Below are 27,587 nucleotides of genomic sequence, written 5' to 3'. Positions count from 1 at the left end.
AAATTTACAAAATAAAATTAAAAAAAGCTTGCAAAACAATATTTTATTTACGACAATACAATTAAAAAAAAAAGATACAAATCCACATATATATATATATATATATATATATATATATATATATATATATATATATATATATATATATATATATATATATATATATATATATATATATGTATATTCTTATGAATATAGACAAAAACTTATTGTAACAAGGATATGAACACTAATATTTTATAGCTTACTCATTCTCAGTTAACTAAAAAATATATCGAAGTAAAAACTTTAGTCAATAAATTATATATGAAATTTCTTTAAATAATTTTGACTCAATAAAGATAAACTTTAACAAAAGATTAAGTTGATTGATGTCTTAAAATCTTTAAAGTAAAAATGCTAAGTAATATTGCTGAATCTTCTGAGTAAAACATTTTATGTCGCAATTTTCTTCATGAGACTTTCTATCCTTTTATCGAGTCCTTCGCAATTCTTTTGAATAGAAGCAATGTTCTCAGCAAAACTTTTTTCAAACTATTTAGAAAAAAAAAAATTTTTTTTTGAAAACTTCAGCTATTTTAGTTTTAGAAATTATATAGGCATTAGAGTTTTTTTCCTCCGAATAAATTCAATTTATCAAAAAATTTTAAATTTCATATAATAATCTTTTAATGTTTGAAAATTAGAGTTTAATGTTTGAAAATTAGAGTTTAATGTTTGAAAATTAGAGAAATTAGAATTAATGTTTGAAAAGATGTTAAAACTAAAAATGTTTCATTATCAAAATGATTTGATAATAATAAAAATAAATAATAATAAAACACATTTTAAATAATCGTATGATTATTATCAAATTATATTGATAATAACGGCACTGGAGTATTTTAAGTTATATCCTTCCAAATGTTAATGGAACACTGGAGTATTTTAAGTCATATCATTCCAATTTCAACAAAATAAAAACCTTATGTCATTACAAATAAAATCTAAGCTGTTTTCTAAGTTTCGTGTTAAAAAAACTATTTTTTTTTACAAACAAAATTTTACTTTATTTAGTGTATCTTTTTCGGTGCGAAGAAGATCTCGGACTTCAGATTGATTAATTGTCAAATTTTCCATAGATTGGAAAAATGAGGTAGCTGAAAAAATAAAGTAAGTACCAATTTAGCGTACTTTATTAAACTAATTTATAACAGTTTTCTTAAGAGTAGAGCAATAATAAATTAATCAAAAAACTCTTGTAAGACTAATGACTCCTCTAAATAACTTAAAAAGTTCTATGTATTTTTTAATAACACACATGTATATAATTATAGTGTGTACACTGAGAGTAGGGCATTTCCAAAAAATCACGCACGGAAACTCGTTTATGTTTTGCCTATTATTTTCATAACAGGCGATCTCTAATTTACTCTCTTTTAATTGTAATCTATATAAATATTTTGTAAACAAAGAATGATATACATTAGCAATGTTATCAAAACATTAAGTTTGGAGCGAAATCACGCGCGGAACAGAAAAAATGCAAATTTTAGTTACAAGATAAATAAACTTTAATTCCTCGGAAAATAAAAGTTTCAGAGGCTACTTTTTTTTAAATAATATTTTAGATATTAGTAAAGATGTATCATAGAATCATAGCAATGGTTTAAATACAGTTTATGCATGGTCACGCACGGAAGTTGCGATTTTGTCGATTTCATATAGTTATTTTTATAAAAATAAATTGCTTGTGAGTATTTCAGATGAAATATTATATTTACAACTCATACTTAATATATTTTCGATGAGAAATAGCAGGCATCAAATATTTCTAGCTAGAGTATGGCGTTTTGAAAATTATTGCATATTTTTCAAACTATTGTGGCATTAACATACAAAAATAAATAAACAAATAAAAATATTTAAACATTCAGGCCTAAAACATGAAAAAAATATTATAGTTATAGTTGTTCTTTAAAAAACTCATAATAGTATGCATATTGCTATAAGTTCCAGCTTCTAATTGTAAAAACATAAAATAAAATTTCACGCACAAAAATGGAAATGCCCAGTAGTAATTTCAAGTGAAGTCAAAATTTGGAAACATAAGAACACTCAAAAAAAAAAATGTTTATTATCAAAGCAGCCAATCCAAAAAAAGTAATAGCAATGATAGTAAAGTACTTTCTCAGAGTATTTCCTTTACCATCATTTTTTGGTAAAGACCAATGCAATGAACCTTTTTAAGGCTAAGGGAAGAGAACATTATCAAATCCAAAGTAGGGATGCTTTGATACTAAAATTAGCAGCTGCACAGAAAGGTAAAAACCATAGGGTTTATAAAAACAACAATAATAAATAAAAGCTATCATGCATACCGGAATCCAAGAGATTAGATTGGCGGTATAATTATCATTAATGAGATGAAGGACATTAGCCCAAAGACACACAAAAAAAATCGAATAACGAAATTAAGTCAGCTTTAATATAGTAGTAAGAAGTACAATGACAGTCTAAAAAAAAAAAAGATAAAAGTTATAGAGACGGTCCAAACAATCTAAAGAAGAATAAGAAGATACTGAGAACAAGCAAGGGTCAGAGACCACAAATCCAGTAGATTAAGGATTGTCTGAAAAAAGAGTCACAAAGTTAGCTATGAGAAGAAATTGAGAAATACAAAAACTATGATCTTTAGTTCCAGCAGGGTCAGTGGTATTGGAGGCAAGCCATTTAGCAAGATAAGCATTAAAGTAACCAATAACAACAATATTGGCTGATAAATAAAGAGAAAGAGCTTGGTCAATTTGATCAGAAATAACATCAAAAAGAAGTCTTGAGCACGGAAAATGATAAAAGACAAAAAGAAAGGTTATTGAGTGAAGAGGTGAAGATTTTAAGCCAAATAGATGAACTTATATACAAGTGTTGTCAAGGCCAAGCATGTACTGGAGTCTTTGTAAATCAAAGGGTAAGGCCAGCAACACTAAGATCTTCTGATCTCAGTGTTGCTGGCTATTATCCTTTATTATATTCTATTATTATTGATAGTTATATCCAAGTTTAAAAATAATTAACTAGTATGTAATTAGTATGTAGTATACTAAAGTAGAAGTTTTTATTTATCTTTAAATTATGTATTTATTTAAAAATATTAATGCATAAATAAATTGCAGAAATATTGGATAAATTTATTTGACGAAGAAACATGCAGCAATCATATGTAACAAGCGCCCGTGTTCAATTCAACCCTCAGAATGTCTTGAAGGCACCTGCTTCAGATTTATCAAAAGTTGCAAAATCGAATGATCACCCTCTTCAATCGTTGTTATAAGTCAGACCTATAGTGTGAAATCACATTAAGTCAGAATGATAGTGTGAAATCTTAGGAATTTGTGTTAGCTTCTGCACACAAAATTGCTGGATTAATAAAATCTATTGCAGGTTTTTGTAAATTCTAATAGATACCTAGATATTGTATTTATTTAAAAAGGAATTAATAATAATAAATAAACTTCATATTTTTTCCAAAAAAGTTTATTAATTTTCTATTCATTACTCAATAGCAACAAAATATATGCACCATGATTGTTTATGACATTTTGCCAGCAATAAGGTGAAGTACAAATATTGTAGAACTCTTTAGGTTTTAAGTCTAAGAAGTAATTTAGGTGTTGGAGTCCTTTTGCATCATTGAACTTTGTGTTAGCTGTTGATTAGCGATCGAAATAATAATCTGTAACTTATAAAGCTGGCAGTGCTGTACATATTCTTTGCCCATTTTTTACAATATACAGAAATTGCACAAATTTTAATTGACCAGACAGGCCATTTCATAAATGATATGTATTAAAATCATGGAAACTCTCTTCAGTTTCTCTAAAAAATTTCTTTTTAGAAATTTTTTTGAGAAACTGTTCATCATTTTTTACGCAACACAAAAAATTTCTTGATTTTTTGACATTAAATTGCGCTTTAAAACTGTTACTAAAATTATTTTACAAAACAACAGTATTACTATATAGTGTGTAAATAAACATACCTTGCTCATTCAGAATGCTTAAGGCTTTTAATCGCTCTATCTTTAAAAAAAATATATATATATATACACACATACTATGTGTGTATATATATATATTTTTTATATATATATATAAATAAAAGTGTTACAAAAACATGAATTTTTTTGTCTTACTAAATCAGGTACAACAGTTGCAACACTGTCCCAACTTTTTATTAAAGTGTATAACTCATCTATCTAAAAAACAAAACACAATTGATTTTACACCTCTAATAATTTCAAATAAGAAGTTATAGCAAAGATCATGTTTATATTGAATAATTGACCATTTTTGACTTTTTAAAATGGCTTTTCATATGCCTAAGCACTTCATTTGCCCGAGTTTATTATTTAAAATATCAAATTTTAAATAATAAACTTTCATTTCTGAAAGTATAGTGTTGGTAGCTTATATATTATGCATATCTAATATTTTTTATTAGGCACGAATAAAGAAACCACAAATTCTAATACATTTTCAATTCATAGTCAATACGATAACCAAATACAATTCATTTCTATTTTATAAAGAATGCAACTTAATAAACAATTTCTTCAAATTTTCCTTTATTTAAATTGTGACTGATAAATGTAAAATTTATCAGTCAATTCAACGACTTTTGTTAAATATGTCTTTATTGTTGAATTGTGTTTTATTATTGTTGTTGTATTGTAAAAATAAAATAAGCAAATTGACTGTTAAAAAAACTATTGTAAAAGCAGCAATAGCTACAATGTTTTTTGTTTAAAAACAGCAAATTTCCATTAGTTTGCATTTTTAATGCTGCACGGTGTTATAATCATTTACTGTTCAACATTTGTGTTTCTTGTAGTGTTCTCTGTTTATCTATATGTTTTTACAGTGTTTATAATGGAAAAACTTTAGTATAAAGGTATATGAAAAAAAAAAATTAATCACAGTAAAGAGAAATTAATTATAATTGCCAAAATATTGGGAGCTGATAATGTTAATCATGAAGGCAACATTAAAACTGTTGGAGAAGATTGCAGGTATAAAATAAGATGTTAAATTCTAATATTATTAACAAATAACAGAGACAAATCTATCATCAATAAATTATTATTAAGCATTCACCATTCCTGTGTGTTGTATACCCAATTAGCTTAAATAACTTAAATTGAATAAGTTGAATAATAAAATAACTTAAGTTGAATAAGTTGTATTTGAAACCATTATTTAAAATAAAAAAAGTAAACCATTATCTTTTAACTTGTGTACAACTGCTTTGTTTAGGTGCAAGAGATTAAACTGTTTTGAAAGTTGAATGTGCAGATATCCAAATAGAAATATTTATATGTAGATATCCAAATAGAAATACTTGAAATGTTTTACTATATGGCAACAAAAAACGAAAAAAATGTTTACTTTTTTGCTTACATTTAAGATAAATAAAGAGAAGACATGCAAGTGAAAAACGTAATCTGGAATATATAATTCCTATTTATAATGATTTTTTAATGCATTCAGCATTTTACAAGTATAAGGCCAGTATTATTTTTCCTGAAGTGTCTTATAATACATATAAGACTTTATCATTCTTTATATAAATTATTCTATATCTGTTTCAGATAAAATCCTCAGATGATGGCCTTAGCTAAGAGATCTGTATAAAACAAATTTAATAAATTCAGTGTTTCTCATCCTCGACTGAGATGTATTTAAAATTATATTACAAGTGCAAGATTAGCCACTAAGGATAGGCGAGGAAGTCCTAAAAATCATCCACACACTGTACCTGATCAAATAATATAATATTTGTTCTCATATACAATCCTTCAAAGACTGTCAAAGTCATTATTCCTTCAATAAAAATAAAAATACCTTCCAGAAACAATAGGCATAGAAAAAAAGCAATCTTTTCTTACAATTTTAGAAAATCCAACTGAATTATGAAATACAGAACTAATTATGATACAAACTACAGAATTTTTACAACCAAATACAATCTATCATTTGTATCTTCTTGCAGAAATACATGTTCATACCGTGATTTTGTTTAAACAAGACAAAAACTGGAGATAAAACACCAGCTTCATTTGGAAAAGTGCATGAGTTTACAGCTAAAAAGCAAAATTTAAAACTACTGGAGAGCATTTCTACTGATATTACTGTCATATCATTTGACTTCATAAAAAACATGCCTTTGCCAAATATTGTTGCAAATACTGTTATGGTATTCTGTAGTTTGTATCATAATTAGGCAGTTATGGTATTATATATTTGGGAAACTTGATTTGGCCCAAAATGATGTGCTTGTGTATTCTTATTGAAGGATTGGCAAAATGTGGGCAAAATAATGTAACATCAATTTTACTCAACTTGTTAAATAAACATTTACAAATGATGAGAAAATTAAAAGGTTTTGCACTATTTAATTTTGGTAAATGGTAATACATGCATTAAAAAAAGTTCTAATTCATATTTTTTGTATATGAGACCATTCCTTCTTGCCAAATAATGCAGATTTTCATTTGTTTAACAACGCAAGAAAAACTACTTTCATTAGAAACTAAATTATAAAATTAATATTTTACTGTTATCATAGATCATCCAGTTCATATTTAAAAAATCCAGAAATGTGTTTGGGTAAAATATCCAGAAAAAATATATATAAATTTTTTTATATATAAAAAAATTTGAATAGAAAAATTTTATTTTTTTGCCTAACTGAAGGTTTATGACTTTTATGAAAAAAATCGATTTGTTTAACGCTTCTCAACAAAGCCTGTTAAATTTTTCTTTTTGGCAAATTTAGTTACATTACTTTATCTCTAAATCCTTAAATAAAATTTGTAAAAAAAAAAAAAAATTTTTTTTACAAATTTTTTTTAAGGATTTAGAGACAAAATGTTTAGGATTAATAAAGGAAGTATTTTATTAAACAGGTTTAAATGTTCGTACAATTTTCTAATGTTCAAATTAATAATAGAAAATGCAGAAAACAAACTTTAACACTGTGACTTAAAAAAAAGTTTTTTTATTTTAGATTTTTATAGTTTTCTTTTTATAGAATTCTTTAAAAAAAAGTTTTTTTTAATAAAAAAGACTTGTTTGTTGCAATTAAGTTGCCCAAAAGGGCATATTAGTATGACATTATTAGTGTGCACCTAATGCTGCATATTTATACATGCTGTATGCATGCGTAGGTGCACCTAATGCTGCATATATATACATGCGAGGGGTGTTCTCCCTCAGAAACACTTGTTTCGTAGGGAGAACACCCCTCTCTTACTTTTTTTATGTGGACCTTTTCTTTTTTAAAAAAAAGGACAATTTTTATAAGAAATGGAGGAATTTTTATCAAAATGAGGTAGTGCCCCCCTTTTTGCAATATCTGCTATCAACGTTTTGCAATATAATATAGTAAAAATATATTGGAAAAGGTAATTTAAGTGAAACAAGTCTAGATTTTGTATATAGGAGTTATCAACTTCTGAATCTATCAAGAAATTTAATGGTTGAAGCACTAATTTTTGTCTGGTTAATAATATTCCTATACAATTAAAAGTAACACTAAAACAAAATTTGTTTTATTTTTTATTAGTTACTGCACTCAGAGGTTAAAATGTCATTTAAAAATATTTTTCAAGATACCTGGTACTGGGTACATCGACAAAATAGCTGACTCTGGGTACCCGGCACATCTCTAATATATATATATATATATATATATATATATATATATATATATATATATATATATATATATATATATATGATAATATGGCTAAATTGGGGATAACAACTGTGTTCCTTCCTTTTTGATCCCATTTAATGTTTTTTCAAGAAATTAATATAAAATATTTTTGACAAATCAAGTTATTTCAATTTATGTTTAATAATCATATTTTAAGTTTATGTATGTATGTATGTGTATGTATATGTATGCCAATCTTTGATAAGCAGTCTGACATGTCAGGGGTGAATGTACTGAAGTCCCTGGTAGCACCCTACATCATAGGGGTGCTACCAGGGTCTTCAGTACATTCATTGACAATAAGAAGAACATACAAGGAGTGCCACTACATTGCCTAAGGTTTTGGATAAGACACTAATCATTTTTTTCATTACTATTCATTTTTTTATAACTAACTATATGAAACTCAAGTGAAAAATTAAAATAATTTATGTGATTTTTTACTAATTTATTATAGTTACGTCTTTTAATAACATTTAGCACTCCATTTAGTAGAATACATTCAAAATTACTTGTGTGTTTCTGCCCTATATATATCTATATCTATATATATATATATATATATATATATATATATATATATATATATATATATATATATATATATATATATATATATATATATATATATATATATATATATATATAGAGGGCGGAAAATAAAAAGGTAATAAAATTGTATTCTTTTTTCGTCAACTTTTAGCAAATGAATATTGATTTAGACACATACAATTTTATTTAAAATATACCTTTAGTACCAAAATTAATTTAAGTCATTTTTATGCTTCCGAAAGTTACTGTTTTTCCCTTGTCATTTGAAAAAAAAATATCATTGCAAAATTTTATTTTAACCATGAATTTATTTGCATAATCAGAATTAATCTAGCGTGAAAACGGAGCTAACATGTTCAAATTGATGTTGGTCAGATTTTATACTTTATAAAATATATGTATATAGTGCGGTAGTGGTGTAGTGGTAAAGCGCTCGCTTCATAAGCGAGAGGTTCCGAGTTCGATCCCCACCACGTCCCTGGTAGTACCGCGCTCAACTTGTTTCTCCGCGCAGCGGCCTTGTTCGTCAAGGTTCGTGTTTCGGAGCTATAGAGTTGAGAGAGGGTTATAACCACTAATAAGTAGCCTCCTCATCTGTAGTGGCCTTCGGCCTTGAGGAGGTGAATAACAAAAAAAAAAAAAAAAAAAAAAAAAAATATATATATATATTTCAAGTAACAACGAAAGAACTTTTGCAATTTTCATGTAACGTAAGTTAACAAAAATATGATAAAGTTTTTTGTTTTTTTTTAAAATTAGTTTAAAAACTTTGCATATATTATTAAAAACAAGTTTTTTAACAATATACGCGAAAGAATATTTGATGATGGCAGTATAGGAGTTTTATTAAAATTTTTTTTTTTAAGAATACAATAAAGGGTTACTATCTCTCTTAAAAATTTTTCATTGAAAAGCCCTCCTTACATAAACATTACTTGCGGGTTAAAACACATGACAATTTCTCGCGGGTGAGATAAAAGGTTGACAAACAATGCCCCACATTGTGTGCATGTTAGGGGCTAAAGTTTTTTTCTAAATAAAACTCCTATACTGCCATCATCAAATATAAAATTTTATGTTTTAACATTTAAAGTTTTGAATAACAATGGTTAGTTAAAGCACATTTTCATTTTAAATTTGTGTAACGTAAGTTAAAACTACATGCATTTAATAAAGTTCTGGCACTTTTTCAATATTAAAATGAATTACGTCATTAAGTAATTCTTATTTTGTCACATTGGTTTGACAACCCAGCGGGCACATGACGTTGGAATAACGTTAAAATAACGTTGATTGACGTTGATCAACGTTATTTTAACGTTATTCTTACGTTGTGTGCCTGCTGGGAAGGTTATTAACTAAAACTTTTTATACTAGGAGAATTTAGAAAAAAATCTTTTGTTTTTTAATGTTAATTAAAATTATTTATATTATTGTTTTTGTAATTATTTGTGTATTCTTATTTTGGTTGACATATAAATATACATAAATAAACAAAAATAAGAACTGTATAAATATTTTTATTGAGACATTAAAAAAAAAAAAAAAAAAATGAGCGAGAAAAGATCTCCTAAAACAAACATGGTGAGCCAAGCAAGCTGCTCCTCTAAACAGCTTCTTACAAGAACTTTTGGTTTTTGCTTGAGGTATCTGTTTATTCATTAAAAGAATAGCTTATTAAATACAAAATTTTGTATTATACTTGTTACAAGCATATGTTTATAATGTTAATGTTACAAGAATATATACATAACAAGTGTCAATTTTTTTTAGACAAGTGCTGTCTTCGGGTTTTCACATTAGCTACTCATTTATTTATTAACCATACTTATTTGATATAAAAATTTAACAGAGCTATAAAGGTTTTTACTGCTTTTTAAAAATGTTTTATATTTTCTTATTATAATAGAATGCAGGTATTATGCACCTACACATCTAATAACCAAAATTTCAAATTTTTTAATTTTTTAAAAGTTTGCAGTTTTATCAAAAAAAAAAGTTTGCAGTTTAATGTACAATTACTTTTTTTTTTTAATAAAAATGACTTTGCGTTTTTCATTTTAGTTACAATGATAATTATACTTTTGTGATAAAAAGTTATACTTTCGCGAGAGCCATATATTGCTCCTGTAAACTGCTTTAATGGGTGCGGGTGCGGGTGAGAGCTAAAACTCTTGCTTCCCGCCAAGGGATCTGTGTGTGTGTGCGTGCGTGCATGTGTGTGTATATATATATAAACACATACACACACACACACACAAACACACTCATTTATCTTACTTTGGTTTGGTTGATCACATTTTCAATTGTGTCTTTTCTTTGTGAAATCTCATTGATGCAATGAAGCAACCCCTAAAAATATTAAAAAATAATATCAGTCAAATTCTTACTTAAGATACAAAAAAGTATATATATAAAAAAAATTAACCTGAAGACGAGCACTAATAATTTCGATGTGTGTAATATCAAAAAGTGAAAGCTTAGCATGTAATTGCTCTGTTGTATCCTGCAATGGAAAAAACAAAAACTTATACTACACGAAAAAACTTATTATTTTATTAAAAAAGAAAAGAAAAGACAACAAACAAATGCCATACCATTAGTGAGTTGCCTGAAGAATCAGATATAATTCTTTGCTATGAAAACAACAAAAACAACATTTTATATTACATATATTACAACTTGATTACAATTATCATTAAAATTAAAAAAGATAATGATTAAAAGATAATGATTATCAAAATTGAAGCATTTAATGAAAGGATATAATCCTTGCAGGGACAATACAATACGTCAATCGTCAATGTGTCCTATTAATTTAACAGAACCTATACTTGGTAAAATTATTTAAATTAATGTATTTTAAATTAAAAACTCAATATATACATATATATATATATATATATATATATATATATATATATATATATATATATATATATATATACAAATATAAATTAGTAAAAACACTTATCTAATTTTTTTTTTATTCTACACAATGTTTCTCCATCAGTAGGTTCATCAGGAAGATTCTTCCTGATGAATCTTCCTGATGAACTATATCTATATCTATATATCTATATCTATCTATATATCTATACATATATATATATATCTATACATATATATATATATATATATATATATATATATATATATATATATATATATATATATATATATATATATATATCTATACATATATATATCTATCTATCTATATATCTATATCTCTCTATATATATATATCTCTATATATATCTATACATATATATATATATATATATATATATATATATATATATATATATATATATATATATATATATATATATATATATATATATATATATATATATATATATATATATATATATATATATATATAATCAGGACAGCTTGGACGATTGAGTTAAAAACACATACATAATTAAGACATAAAAACTGATTCAAATAAGTGTAAAAAAAATACCTTTAAAATAAATTACTTTACCTTTACAAAAAGTACATACCAATTTAGGATTATCTATACCAACAGCAGTTTCAATAGCTTTTAGCTTAGCTTCTAGTTCGCTTATCTGAGTTTTAAAAAATTACAAAAAGATAATTATGTAATAGCATCCAAATTTCTATATTTAGTGAAATGTTGAAACAACAAATTATTTTAAATCGGATTTTAGTATTTAATTTTTTTAATCTAGTATATAAGTTATTATAGTTACTATTTAAATAACAACTCTAACAAAAAATTTAAATAACAGCTCTAATAAAAATAGCATCTCTAAATTACATTCAAGGCATGTGTATTTCAGTTTACATAAAAAACTCCCTATTATAAAATGAAGAAATCAGGTTACACAAACAATTTAGTTATACAAAAATAATAAAATAAAAGTTATGTTGCAAGTAGAAAAAAGTAAGTATTTTTTAAATTAAAATATATTTTACTTTAGCCAATAATGCAAACTTAGAATGCTCAGGACGATAATAAATTTCGTAGACAACATCCTATTAAAAAAACAAAACTTTCTCATTATAAATATAACATTATGCACTATCAACATTTGTAAACATTTATACCTTATGAGATGGATCTTTATTGTCTGGCATTTTTGTTTTAATTGACTGAAGTTGATCAACAATTTGCCTTAAAAATAATAATATTAATGTCATAACAACAGTATAACAAATGATGTCATGCTAATAAGAGAAAAGACAAGGACTTTAGTAACTACATTCATTGTGTAAGGATTTATAAGCTTGTATCTAACCATTAATTAAATATTTTGTGTTCATAATGACAAAAAATATTTTTTCAAATTTTTCTCCCTCTCCCCCCCTGCAGATAAGGCCACTCTCTCTCAACTCTATAACTCTAAAACATAAACCTTGACGAGCAAGGCCGCTGTGCGGAGAAACATGTTGAAAACAGAACTACCAGGGAGGTAGTGGGGATCAAGCTCAGAACCTCTCACTTATGAGCTCAGAACCTCTCGTTTAAAAAACTATGGATTTAAGCAAGCAAAAAAGTTGCCAAATGTATGCTATAGTATAGTTGCCAAATATATGCTATAGTAGGGATACTTATAGTCATCTGCAAGGGCTTTAGTACTTACATTAACTCAATCAAGTTTGAGCAGACAGTACATGAACAACATGTAGATACTGCCTGCTTTTTTTTGGCCTAATAAATGTGCTAGTACAGTGTATTAGTACAGTAATATATTAGTACAGTGCCAACCTAAATCTACAGCAGTGTTTGTGTTTGTATATAATATAATTATGTCATGTTTGCAAATTTGCTAAATTCATCAAATCTAGTAAAATTTGTTTGTTTCTTAAGTTACTGATGTTATTGAACTTGAAAAAAATCCCAAACCAAATAAAATCTCTTGATTTTACTTGGTTCGGGATATTTTATATTCTGACTGTTTAATATTGTAAAACTTGTTTTTACATAAAACGATAAAATGTAAACTGAAGTATAAAAACATGAGACAATAGAACTAAAATAATGAAAACTGTGTTAATGAAACTTTTAACATTGAATACAGTAAAAACTTAACTTCCTTAAGGCATTATTATGTAAAAAATATTTATAAATTGGTTGTTTTTGATGGCATAACAAGCATAGATGAAAGACAATTTGAGCATAGATGAAAGACAATAAAACAATTGGCTTTTTGAACTACGCAATGTTCAATGGGGAATGAATACTACTTACCCTGAAGCTATTAAAATAGATGCATAGTGCTGTGTTTGGTCAGAAACCCGGAATGACATCTTTAATGATATATCTTGAATTTTTAATGAAAGTTAATCATATAGTTTTTGAATACAATATTTATTAGAATGTGAAAAACAAACTATTGAATAAGGAAGAAAAATTAAAAAAAATAAAATAAAACTAATCATGAATTATATTTTGCTCATATTCCTACTTGAAATATGAGCAAGATATATTACTTATTCGCTTATGAGCAAAATATATTACAAGATCATGACATAGTATATTTTCGTTACTAGCAGTGAATATCCTACATCATTTATTATTACTACATTATTATTACAAAGTGTAAATAGTAAACTAACTGTTATAAACACAATTAATGCAGATCATAATACTCTTGGAAATAAGTAAACTATTATATGTACTAATAATTAAAAAATTTATAACTTGTTACAACAAAAGCTATGAAGATTTTGACAGCTACTCAATGCAATATTGCAACTTTCTAATCATCCAGCAAAATAGAGAATCAATTGTTTAAATTTCTAGGATTAGAAATTTAAAAAATTGATTCTCTATTTCACAGAATATTATAAATTGTTATATTATGACTTATAACTGTTAGGGATATCCTCAAAAATTGGAAGAAGACTTTGTGAGATAGTACAATAAGATTTTGTTGACAGTCAAATATATATTTATTTGCAATAAAGTTAATATTATTGTTTAAAAATCTCCATTCAACCATGTCAACTAAACATATCAAATCACCATTTGCCTTGAATTTGACTTTAAAACTTGTAATTTGTTTAAACTTGTGCAGGTTCACCAGGCTATTTCAAGTTAAAATCAAAAAAACAATGGAAACAGTCCATATTTCCTATAGATTCTTATGACTATGGACAAATTAAACCTTTTTGAACCTATATGATGGTTTTAATATAATACAAACTTATATCAAATAACAATAAATATTCATATAATTAATATCAACCATTATTCATAACTAATACATGAAATTGTTCAAACCACCATTTTAGCATTTAATTAGAATAACAAATAACTATCAAACACCTGTTTTATTTACCTTCAAAATTATTTTATTCATTAAATAACTATTTTCAAAGAAAGTTTATAATAATTACTAGTGCTATCAGTTTTGTATTGTTTACTAAAGCTAGTTTTGTCAATTTTGTGTTGATAAAACTAATATTAACTTTGATATATGATAAAATGAATCATATTTACCTTGTCCAGGGTTGAACTCCATGTGACGCAAATACCTTAAAAAAACAGTAAAAAATTTGCAAGATTTTTTAAAATTCCATTTTGAAAATGTGAACACAAAAGATTTTAAAATAATTAAAAAAAAATTTGTAAAAATAACCTACATGAGGTCCAAAGTATTTTTCTAACTGCAAATCATGAAGCTAGAAATCAACATAGAAATTCATGAGGCTAGAAATCAATAGAGAATATCATATTGATAAAACTTAAAATTAAATTGATAAAATTCATAAAGATAATATAATATATAATTAGGAAGATTAAAAATTAATACCAAAGATCAACAAGATATAATAAAGTTAAATATACAAAATAATAATGTAAATCATTATATTAACAAAAATAAAAGAAAAAGACACAAATATCAATGAAAAATACCACTATTAAACTATGTGCTAAAAACTAGATTACTAAAATTGAACAAAAAATTTTAATAATTAAGATAAGCAAAAAACACCTGTTTTTGCAAACATAACACCTCACTTGATAATGAAACTGCTGATGCATCTTTATCTTCAGAATCCTAATTAATCATTATACAAAAATAAATTAATAAAAAGCTTAATTTATCATTAGTTTAATTAAAAACAATGGTGATTATACTTTACATATAGCCTGGAAAATAAAACTTCATAAAATACATATCTTTTTGTAAACAATTAAACAGCTTTGAAAAAGGCAAATTAATTTAGTAAATAAAAATTACTTTTTCTTTTTTAATTTTTTGGAAGCTTATCAGATGTTAATAGTTTCCAAAAACAAATAATAAAATCTTTAACAAAAACAGATGATAAATGTATTAATAAAAAATATTAGGAGTGTATTTTCAAGGTTGCCTGGTGGTACCAGACAAATCATTTTCACTAAAGGCAACTGCAACTTAGAAAAGAAATCCTAGTAAGTAGCATGGCAGGGCAACTAGCCAGTTATTACTTTAAAAATTGTATTCAATAATAAAACTATATTTTGGTCTATAAAGATTTTATTCCTTGTGATATTTTGAAGAAACTTTAAAAAATTTTTTTTAAGTAGTTACCAATAATTTTTATTGATTTTTTTCAGTTCAGTTACCTGGAAAAGACCTGAAGGATTTTCCTGGTCACCTTTCAGGAGACATAAAAAAATTTATTAGTTTACTTTTTTATGTCTTCAAAAAAATTTACTATGTGAAGACTTAACTTTTTCATTTTTAAAGTTTCTTATCTTATTAGTAAAATAGCAGCAAAAATAAAAACAGTTTAAAATAATGTAATAATTTATTATTATTACATTATTTAAAGTTGTTTATTTTTATTTTAATGATAAAAGTTTAATGATAAGAAAGTTTGTTCTTTACATAGTAAATTTATAGCTACAAATATATAGTTATGTATTTTTAAATCTTATTTTTATTTATCATTAATGATAAATAAAAATAAGATTTAAAAACAAATAACAATAAAAAAAAAAAAGAAAGAAAGATAATAAACAACTAGAAAAAGGTTTAATTAACTTTTAGATAATCTAATTAAATTGAATTACCAATTTTGCTTTGCCATGACTCTGGATATTATTATTAGGACTCCACATTTTTTTTGTGAATGAAATTAAATGTTTGTTTTATAAACTTTTATAAATGCTTGTTAGTAAGTTAATTTTTTTTGGATACCTTTTTTAATCTGAATAAAATAAACTATTACAACAAATTATTACACCAATTATTTTCATTACTGTGACTGAAAGTACATTTATGGATGAGCTTTTTATTAGTGTTGTTACGACTATTAGATAATTCGACTGTCGACTAAATCGACTGATAAATTTTCAACTAGTCAACTAAAATCAATTAATGCATTTTTGAAATTGACTAAAAGTCCATTTAGTCAAAGTATGGGAATAACTTATTTTTTGAAATAAATTGTAATAAAAATAATGAAATAATTTATATTTGTATTCTACTTTTTAATATCATTTCATTTAAATAATAATGTAGCAAAACAATATGAGAGGAGGACCACTCTGACAATGGAACAATCTATTCCCAGACTACAATGATTTAGGAACCGCCTTAAATACTTGCTATATATAAAAAAGTCATTACAACCATATTTATGATGTGATTGTATAGATTAATGATATTTAGATTTTAGAGCTTCACTACTTAATTTTACCCCAGGGCCCCAACCCATGTATGCAAGTATGAAAATCACAAGCATCGAGTAAACAAAAGAAAAAACTACTAATGAAATACATAATCGAAAGTTTAATTAGATATAAATAATGCTAACATGTTATGAAATAGATAAAACTTTAAGCGTGTAAACAAAAGACTAGGTAAAAGTTATAATAGTACATACTATTGTTATTAAATGAAAAAACAAAAATTGAAGATTAAAAAGTTAAATCAAATGAGAGGATATAAGGATTTCACTCCATTAAATCTATTTTTAGTCAATTAGTAGGAAGTCCATCATCAATTAAATCGACTATTCCATTTTTCAAAGTCAACTAATTACAACTAGTTGACTTTTAATCGATTTAGTCAAAGTCGATAACAATAATACTTTTTATAGAAATAAAAAAAATAAAGCAGATTAAATATTTTTTTGGAAATCTAAGCAAATGTCAAAACAAAGCTAATCAAACTAAAATACTGAAAAAAAGTCATTAAAAATATAAAATTCAGTTGTTTGCTAGACCAATGACTTGTATTAAATAACTTTTTTGTAACCAGTTCAAAGAAGTAAAAATCAAATAGTGTTTAAATTATGCGTTAACAATATAACACAAAAAACAAACAATAAAATATCATATAAAGTTACCTTCAGAGATTGAACCTCCTCAACAAGTGACTGGATTTCGGATTGTAAACGATGATATTTTTGGTGTGGTGTCTCAATGGCTGCTTTCTCAGCAATCTAAAATTCACAATCTGTTTACAATTTGATACATTTAAATGGGAAGTTCCTAAAACTCAATTTTGACAGATTCCTGATTTCAGGTCTAACGAGCAAAACTTTTAATGTTTCTATTTGTAAAATCTCATATAACAATACAATAAATTGCTGCAAAAATGTTTCTCTTATTTTCAAAAATATTACAAACATTTATTTTATTTAAATTAATAATAAATATTTCATTTTTCATTCTAATTTACAGAATTTGATCTTATAAATGAAATCCTAATATGAGGCTATTGCCTGTACCAAAAAGCACTAAAAAAAGCTTTTCGTGACAAAAACAACTTCAAGATTTATAGTTTTTTTTTTAAAAGATGAGATGGATACAGTTGAGGAAGTTGCAAGCCTAAAAAGATCTCTGGGTGGATTTCATATCAAGTTAGCGCTACGAAGTCTTTCCTTGATGAATAGAGGTTGTATATTACTAATTTTAAACATTTAACTGAAGATCAACTTTAATTGAAAAAGCTAAAATGAATGTTATATAATGGGAAAGAAAAATATCACTTTAATTTGTTTTTTCATTATCAATTAAACTCTAGATTTCCTCAAATCTCTTTAAGTCTTTTCAGAAATTTGACTGATTTACAAAATAAAGCAAAGATTGGAACTATTTGAAAAATTAAGTTTAGAAAATTTGCCATAAATTAAAAACAAAAACAAACAACAAACAATATTATCATGACATTGAATTTAAAAACTTTAAGCACAAGTTTAAAATCTTTAAAAAAAAACTATCGAGTACTTAAAGTACTCAATAGTTAAAGGTTGCATTATACAAATGTATAAAATCATGTTAAAAACAAAAAAGAAAGTACACTAATTTTAAGGTATACATCCAAAGTATTGAATTGCAATGGTTGGCTTAGGATAACTATAACTAAAAATAGAATCATCACGAAAAGCTTTGATTTTGCAGACGAAGCTTCGAATTATATATGTAAATCATTTCAAGAGCCATTAAGCTTTCTGATGCTGTTTATCCAAACATCTTAACTCAATAGAAACAGTTAATTATGCTCAAGAGTTTTTACTAAATGGGTACTATATGAAAAAATAATGCTGGAATTATAAAAAACATTCTGAAATTTTTTTTTTAAGAGGTAGCTCAAGTCCCTTGAGCATCAGACGGGTCCCTAATATTATTAAAAAAAAGTTCTTTAAAAGTATATCATGTTGGGTCTCAAAAGAGGCGAAATTTTATAAAACTATGATCATTTCAAAAATAATCATCATTTTATAAAAAAAATTATTTTAAATTTCACTGCCTAAAAAATTATATTTTTAAAATATGCCTTTTTACACAAAAATTGTATTAAAATGTTTTTTTTATTTATGCTTTTTATAAAATGATAATTATTTTTGAAATTTTTATATAACTTCACTTCTTTTGAGATCCAAAAAGATATACTTTTGAAGAACTTGATATACTTTTGAATGGACTTAAGCTGCCCCTAAATATACTTTTTTTTTCAAAATTTTTTCAATTAAATTATTATTTATTATATAGAACACAATTAGAGAGTGGGAGCAGACATTTTTAAAAAAGGTGGTTTTCGGACACCCTATTGCTTATTTTCTTTTTGAAATGAATAGATAAAAAAAATTATTTATTTTATTTTTTAAATACATATTAAGAGTTTGCAATTAACAATTATTTTTTATTTTTAAAAAGTCAGTGAGCAATAACTAAAAACTTAAAAAAAAAAAAAAAAAAAAAAAAAACAGTTTTTTTAATTTTTTTTATTGCTGGTAATAAAATTAACTGTTGAAAGACCAAAAGTTAATTTTTTTTACCAGCAATTTTATGTAAAAATATTTATTTTTTATTTTACCAAATGATTGGTGTGCATTTATGTTATTAAAATGTATTAATAAACACTTGAGTGGTTTAAACAATTCATATGCTTGTAATGTACAGCAATGTACGCTTTGTACATGTTTTTAATGTTTACAAGGAATTTCATTTCTTGTAAAATAAAATGTTGAATAAAAGCCTTATAGATTTAAACAGTAAAAAATTCCAACAAAAAAGTTTACTTATTGAACAATATTATTAAATAGTTGCGCTGAAACTTATAATCAGTCAGGTCAAACTTAAGGATTAAATGGTTAAATATGAGAAATATTTTATATAGGGTAGCTTATTTTAAGCACACATGCCCACAAGTTAATGAACTTTTAATGAGTCTGAAAATTAATAAAATTAATCATATTGAAACCAAAAAACCAAAAATTTGGTTTTTTGAAAAAAAGCTAAGCTACTTAAAAATTAAGTTTTAAAGTAATACCTGAAAACAAATGTAACCTATAAAACTAACATTAATCTAAATGAATCAAACGTCTAAATATTTATATGCTTGCTAAATTATTTTGCTTAGGTTAGTTTTTTTAAATTGCTTTAAATTTTGTTTATTTATGTTGTATTAAAATAGACAAGTTTTTCTTCTGTATCTAAATATTTAAATTATTTCGATGAAAAAGTTAGTATATGAAAAACCAAACTTTTTTATTTATTTTATCTGAATTTATTATAGTTGTAAATAATTTGCATATTTTATGCATTTTTAATTCAAACTTTTGTAACAATGGTATGCAATTTTTAAAATGTTAACTACTTCATTAGAATATTGTTAAAACAAATATCAATGATTTTTTTAAAGTTCAATTTATATCTATAGAGTTATTTAAATATTACTGAAAGACATTCTTCCCAGTCAAATTTGATAAACCAGAATTAAATTTTTGAGATCAAAATATTTTGTTGTCCAAAAATAGCTGATGATCTATTGTTTGACAAGTCATTAATTTAAATGCTGTTTTACGTCAGCATAATTTTTTTTACTGTAATTTATTAAACATATTATTCTTTTAAAATAAAGATATTAAAAAAAATAACTTACAATTTCATAAACAGTTTTAGAGTCATAGCCAGCCTTATCAGAAGTTGAAATTCTGTCAGAAAAATCTGAAGAAACAAAAAATATAATAAATTGACAACCTTTATTTGCATACCAAGTAAGTTACACAACCTTTAACCTCCAACTCCTTAAGTTAGGATTAGAAGGTTAGATCACCATTTACATACTAGCAAATTCTAAAACTAACACTGATTACATTTTGTTAAAACCACTTTAAACAAAAAGTAAACAATAAGACATCATGATTACAATCCAAGATAACAAAGCAATCTCTGAGTTATGTCTTATTTAAACATAAAATACAATCACATGAAATCAAATATATTGTACTTTCTTGCTTTAAATCTATTTTTTAATGTTGTTTTATTTAAGTTTAATAGACATTTTTATTTTAGATTTTAAAGTAAATAGTACCTAAAACATTTAAAAATAAAAAAACAATTAAACAAAACCAATTAGAATCATAAAAGTTATTTAATCATTTTGTTTGTTTCTTATTAGATTTTAAATAAAAATTCATAATCAAAACTAAAGAAATAAACAAAAAATATATAGTTACTATAACTTGCTGAAATGTTCAAATAAATTATTTTTTTTAACTAAATGCTTTAAACACTTTCAAATGCTTACTTAAAAAACATTTGATTAACATTTTCATTAATTCAAATAATCTACTTTCGTAATTTTGAAAAATTAACTGTTGGAATTTTTTCTATTAATTTGTCCATTTTTGTAATTAAAATTTAAAACTATAAAAAAAAAAAAAAACAATTTAAAAAGAAAGGCAAACAAAAAAAGAGGCAATTATAATTATAAAATGATATAATTTTAAATACCTTATAGGTTTTAACAGTAGATATTTCTGACAAAAAGTTTACTTATTGAATAATATATAATTTTGATTAGCAAAAAAAGATGATTTTTTGTTTGGTAATATTTAAAAAAAATTTAAAGAATAAAAAATGAATTGAAAAATAAAAAGAATGAAAAATAAAGTAAATAAAATACAAAACCATAGAATATTGGTCGATAAGAAAAAATTGATAAAACACACTATAAGATAACACATAGATAAGAAACAATACAGGAGCCACACAAGATAGAATCTTGTGGTACTCCTTAAGTTGCTGGAAATGAGGAGTGTAGACCTTTAAGAATGACTTTAATACTGCAGTTAGAAATGATTTAATAATCTCAAAATCTTTATGTAAAAAAACTAAAAATATAGACAAGACTAATCGTAGCATAATTGGAGAGGTCAGAGTGTTTTCTAGATTTTTTTAAAAATTGGAAGCACTTAATTATAACTTATTAATAGTTTAGTGTGAATTGATGTGAGTTTTAAAGACGATGACGGAAATGTTATCTGAATCAAACTGACATAAAAGAGTTTAATTAAGATTTGACTTTAGCATCAGAGGTTAGAGTGATTCAGATGTCTAACAGTACGGTCATTAGATTCAAGAGTCAAATTAGAGGAAAAGTTCTTTGCAAAAAACTCTACCTTATTCAGAGAGAAGTAATAAGATCAGACTTATGAATTAGAGATGGAATCTTAGACTTACTTTAGTTAATGACACTGTTGAAGATTTTCCAAAAGTCTCTAGAACCTAAGATCTGAGATTAGATTTAGTAAACTAAGAATAATGGAGCTTAGCATCAGACAAGACCTTTTTATATTGACTTCTTGCAATAAAAACATTTGTTTTTGAGAGAGAACTTCTTAAATAGAATATGAAAAAATGATTACAGTTTAATATGGCAACTGCATAAGAAGGTGAAAAACGTGGAGTAGAATGAGGCCTGACTTAAAACCAAAAGTAGGAACTAAAGCTTCCATACAAGTTTAGATCCATGTGCTAAGGTAAGAGGCACATTATTGCATACATAATATGGATATATATTAAACACAGATAAACAATATTCTGACATACTTATATAAACCTAAGTATTTATATGGTGTAGTATTTACCAAAAGAAAAGATGATGGTCACATGGATGTGTGGTATCATATCCAGAGATAAGATAACACAAGAGACAAACGTTGTATTGAACAATGCATGTCAGAGCAGATTAGAGTGGTTTAGGTATCAACATCTTAAGAGGTAGCCACTTCAGGAAAAATGGTAGATGTAGAAGTAAGAAAAAATGTGGAGAGAGTGCCCTACATATGGTATAAACAAGCTTTAGTTAACTAACCTTTTTAATGGAAATATATTCAGCAACAAAAGAAGAATTTGTCAATTGTTTTATTATCAAGTTAACAAACAAATCAAAATAATTGCTAAAATAATTAACAGCAATTTAATTACAGAGGTTTTGATTCTTGCAATTTTTTAGTTTATTACTACTGACTTTTTGACAATATAAAACAACTGATACAAAATTTAAAACACATTTTTAAGAAATAATATGGATATTGGTTTACACAAAACAAAATTAAATATTTGTATAGTTTCATTCTTTTAGTTTGTAAAGACTAAAAAGGGCTGTATCAAACAGCAAAAAGTAATAATATTAAATGATAAGTGACCCATTTTAAATTCATAAAAGACTGTAATGTGTTTTTGGGTCTTGTCTAAAAGAGAAATGACATCATAAGAAGAACCAGCCTAAATATGACAACAGTATTCAATACAAGGAAAAAAAAAAGATTTATAAAGTTAGAGAATGGAATCAGGAGAAAAAAAAGTAACTACTTTAAGGAGAAGCAACTATAGTACATGCTAACTTTACAATGGATCGGATATACAGTTTCTATGAGAGAACATAAGTGAAAAATAATCTGCCAAGTCATAAAGTAGAAAACTCAGTAAGAATGTTGCCATGTTGCATCTTATTATAAAAGAGTTAATGATTGGTTATAAAAGCATTGTTTTAAAAGAGCATAGCTTTAAACAATATTTTTTAAAAAGTGGCAATTAAATCTAATTTAGTATATATAGCAAATTTATAAACTAATGATTTTTTAGTTTCAAACAAAATTATTCTTAAAGTTTATTCATTTCATTTTCATTGGTTTTTTAGATTTATCATAGAAAGAAAATAGTAGAGAAATGCAAATTTAGTTATTGAGCAGTAGGCAAAACTATTTCAAAAAATTAGTAAAGTATTAATCACTTGTTTAAGCAGGATTTAAACCCCTATTTTTTAAAAACTTTTTTGTGAAGCATGTTGTGACTTATTTAAAGTTTTCTTTGAGTAAAATGATAATGTTTTTTATTTTTAATTAAAAAACCTTAGTTTGTTCTAAATTTTTAAAAGTTTAATAGGTTTATTAATTAATATGCTTTTTGAATAATATGCTTATTCTCCTGCTAATCTTGTTAAGCATGAATTTGATAAAAAATGAATTGAAAATATATACACATTTTTAATAAAACTAACTTGAAAATCTAACTTGAAAAAAAATAATAATAATAATAACTACAATAAATAATTTACAAACTCATATTGAACAAATATATATATTTTAAATATTTTTTGCATGCCGACACTTTTAGAGATTCTCCAATTGTACGCCGAAGTAAAATTAAGATTTGCTTTTGCATTGGCATTGCATAATGCCGACCTGGATTTCATGAGCTGCTATAATATTATTTTTAATATACAAATTAATAAAAATTTTATTGTTGAAAATAACCATACTAATAAACAATAATCATAAACATAATACATACCTACTTTTGATGAGTCAAGATACTTATCTTTAAAAATGTCAAATGATTTTTTTTGGTTCAGCTGGATATGCTCAACAGATTCACTTTTTAATTCAAACTAAAGGTAATTTTATTTATATATATATATATATATATAATATATATATATATATATATATATATATATATATATATATATATGCTATAAGTTCAAGTATAAATATATAAATAATAAAAAAGCAAAAAATGGAAATGTAATACAAATATTCTTAAAAAAACTTACATTGTCTATGCTTGTGTCAATATCAAAGTCTGATCCAGCCTCAAAATAGTCTCTTCCACTAGAATCCTAAAGAATTTTTATTTTTAAAGTAATAAATTTTTTATTTGAAAAAAAAAAAAAAAAGCTTATAAAAAATTAATTAACAGTTAAGAAAATAACCCCTCACATAAAATAACCAAAACTAAAAAGTAATAAAGCAAATAAAAGTTTATTATGCCTAAAGAAAAAAAATCTTTTTCAAATAGGAATTTAGATTTTATTTGTAACTTTTGTTATAGTTAAAGTTGTGAAAGTTAATTAAAAAAAAATGTTTTTAAGATTTTTAACGTGGTTTGAAAACAATATTAATTACAATATTTTATGTTGAGTTACTTTAAAATGCATTTAGCACTTTAATGTAACTTAACTCAGCAGACATTTAAACTTATCTCCTAACAAGGTCTGTTATAGGGGTGCATATATATGTGTGTATATATATGTGTGTGTGTATATATATGTGTGTATATATGTGTGTATATATATGTGTATGACCCTTAGAATTAGAAAAAATGAGGTTGGCAATAAATTGCCGACCTCAAACTGTTAGAGGTTGGCAAAAAAAATTTGATACAAAGGCGGGTTACCATAAAACATACAAATGAAGTTGACAATTTTTTGCTGACCTCAAACATTTAGGTCGGCATTGCCAAATGCCGACCGAATTCCGAGGGTTGTGTGTATATATGTGTATGAGTGTATATATATATATATATATATATATATATATATATATATATATATATATATATATATATATATATATGTATATGTATGTATGTGTATATACATGTATATATATGTATGTATGTATGTATGTATGTATGTAAAGAAACATGACAAGTTTCACACTTAAAGCAATCATCTGATGTTACTATCTGAAAGATGTCATCATCTGATGATTACCTGAGGTGTGAAACTTGAAGTCATGTTTCTTAAATTACCAGGTGTTATTATTTAATTTTACATAATATAATTTGCTCTACTCTGTATTGAATAGAATAATATAGCAGGTCACCAAATACTAATTAATTACTTACATTAAAAAGTAATGAGTATAAAGTTTTATTTATAAAAGGAAAAAAACTACAATAGCATAGCTACAACAATTTTAGTTGTCAGCAAGTCAGATTTAAATAAATAGCCTCATGGCTCCCTGATGAAAAACAGTGATGAATTGCTTTATAATTTTAAAGAGAGGAGTTTGAATAAGAAGTAAAAAAATTTGTCAATATATTTATATATGATTAACATAGTTGAATAGAGCTTAAAAAGAATTAAAAAATGAGGGGTCTTTCAACTTTAGACATTACCTGGATCCAAAGCTATTGCATTTTTATGTTGGAAAAAGTGATGATTTTTTGACAAAACGTCTTGTCCTTAAGTATGGAAAATTTAGCATAAAATAAAATAAAAAAACATCAAAAATCAAGAGCAAACATCAAAATAAACGATACGCAAAGGAATAAAAACATATGTACAAAATTTCTAAACAAAATTCTTAAGTACTGTTTATTCAAGAAAACATAAATAAATACTTGTTTTAAATTGAGAAAAGGCTATAGTTGTCATATGTACTCTTTCAAAAAACACTGTTTTTTCAATATAAATTAACCTTGAAGATTTTAAACGCTTATTACTTAGAAATTTTGTACAAATGTTAAAAAGGATTCCTATTCCATTAGATTCCTTATCTTTTTATCTATATAAAAATTGTCAAACAAATTTGATGTGTTTTGGTACTTAGGAAATTTTACCTTCAAAAACTACTTTAGAAAAAACGTGTTGGCAACAAGTTTGTTTATTAAAAGTGGTCTTAAGACATGAATAATATATAAAAGAAGCCATATTAAACATAGTACTTTCTATATATAGTTGGAAAGAAGTTGAATTAAACTAGCTGACGCAAAATCCCTTAAAGGTTCTGGCTTTATTATAAAAAAAGATATAAGAAAGTAAAGTTCATGAAAACTACATGTTTTTTCGTCAAAAATTAAAAGTTTTTTGTTGCCCTCTGGAATCACAATCCATAGTACTTCCAGCATTTATAAGACAATGTATTTCAAAAATATGATAATTTAAATTGATATATATAACCATAAACATAACTTACACATTTAAATTGTTGCAGTTAAGATGTTCTAGCATAAATATGCAAAGCCTAAAAATCTAACTTTATTTATCAAATTTAATTAAGTTTAAGTTAATATTGCTGTTACTCTTTTTACAGAAGGTTAAACAAATTAAAGGTGTGTGCACATTAAAGTTGATAACTTTATGGAACCACTTTTTTGAAGTAACTTTAAAGGTGGTGTAACAAGACAATTAAAAAGAATAAACTTCTTAATATTTAATGTATACAACAAAAAAGTATTGGTACATTAAATAGCAATTTTCATTTTTCATTTTATTACCAACCCATTAAAAAATTCACACCAAATCAAAATCACAGGTTTAAAATTTTTTCAGTTTTTTTTATAAAATTTACTTGTAATACTGTAATACAAACTTAAACTGTAATACAAATTTAAATTGATTTTTCAGTTTTGCTTTTGTTTGAAAATAATCAAATTTTAAACTAAATTTTTTTAAATTACAAAGTTTTTTAAAACTTAATGCCTGAACTGGGTTGTAAAAACTATAACTTTATTAGTTTCTCAGATCGCAAAGCGTATTGTGACTTATTTTAATGTGAAAATTAATCTTCTTACAATAAAAGGCAGAGAATCATATTTCACATCACCAGCCATCTTATTTAATGTTTTTGAATATGAGTAAGCGAGAATTATTTGGTTTATTGAGTCTTAGTTTTGGGAAGGATTTGTAAAAAATAGTAACCCGGATGATAACTATAAAAATGATTGGTTAACGATTTCATAAGCTAATTCTTTCCTGCAATTAGTACAATATAGGCGATCATAC

General features: G+C 24.9%; 1 protein-coding gene across 1 annotated transcript; it reads right to left on the bottom strand.

The window, feature by feature from the left end:
- Positions 1-296: 296 nt before the first annotated feature.
- Positions 297-27,504, bottom strand: LOC100201654 (dynactin subunit 2-B). The gene is made up of 18 exons (XM_065809183.1): positions 27,377-27,504; positions 24,630-24,695; positions 24,368-24,464; positions 20,670-20,734; positions 17,629-17,724; positions 15,285-15,350; positions 14,932-14,970; positions 14,789-14,823; positions 12,391-12,457; positions 12,259-12,318; positions 11,823-11,888; positions 10,908-10,946; positions 10,739-10,816; positions 10,591-10,662; positions 4,175-4,237; positions 4,022-4,061; positions 1,048-1,139; positions 297-534 (listed from the first exon to the last, which is right to left on the bottom strand). Exons 1-18 carry the CDS (start codon positions 27,413-27,415, stop codon positions 436-438), a joined length of 1,179 nt encoding a protein of 392 aa, XP_065665255.1. The 5' UTR covers positions 27,416-27,504; the 3' UTR covers positions 297-435.
- Positions 27,505-27,587: the final 83 nt, after the last annotated feature.

Source organism: Hydra vulgaris, chromosome 11 (genome assembly GCF_038396675.1).
Source record: "Hydra vulgaris chromosome 11, alternate assembly HydraT2T_AEP".
NCBI lineage: Eukaryota > Metazoa > Cnidaria > Hydrozoa > Anthoathecata > Hydridae > Hydra > Hydra vulgaris.
The sequence above is the reverse complement of the archived record's forward strand: the minus strand, read 5'-3'. Positions and strand labels throughout refer to the sequence as shown.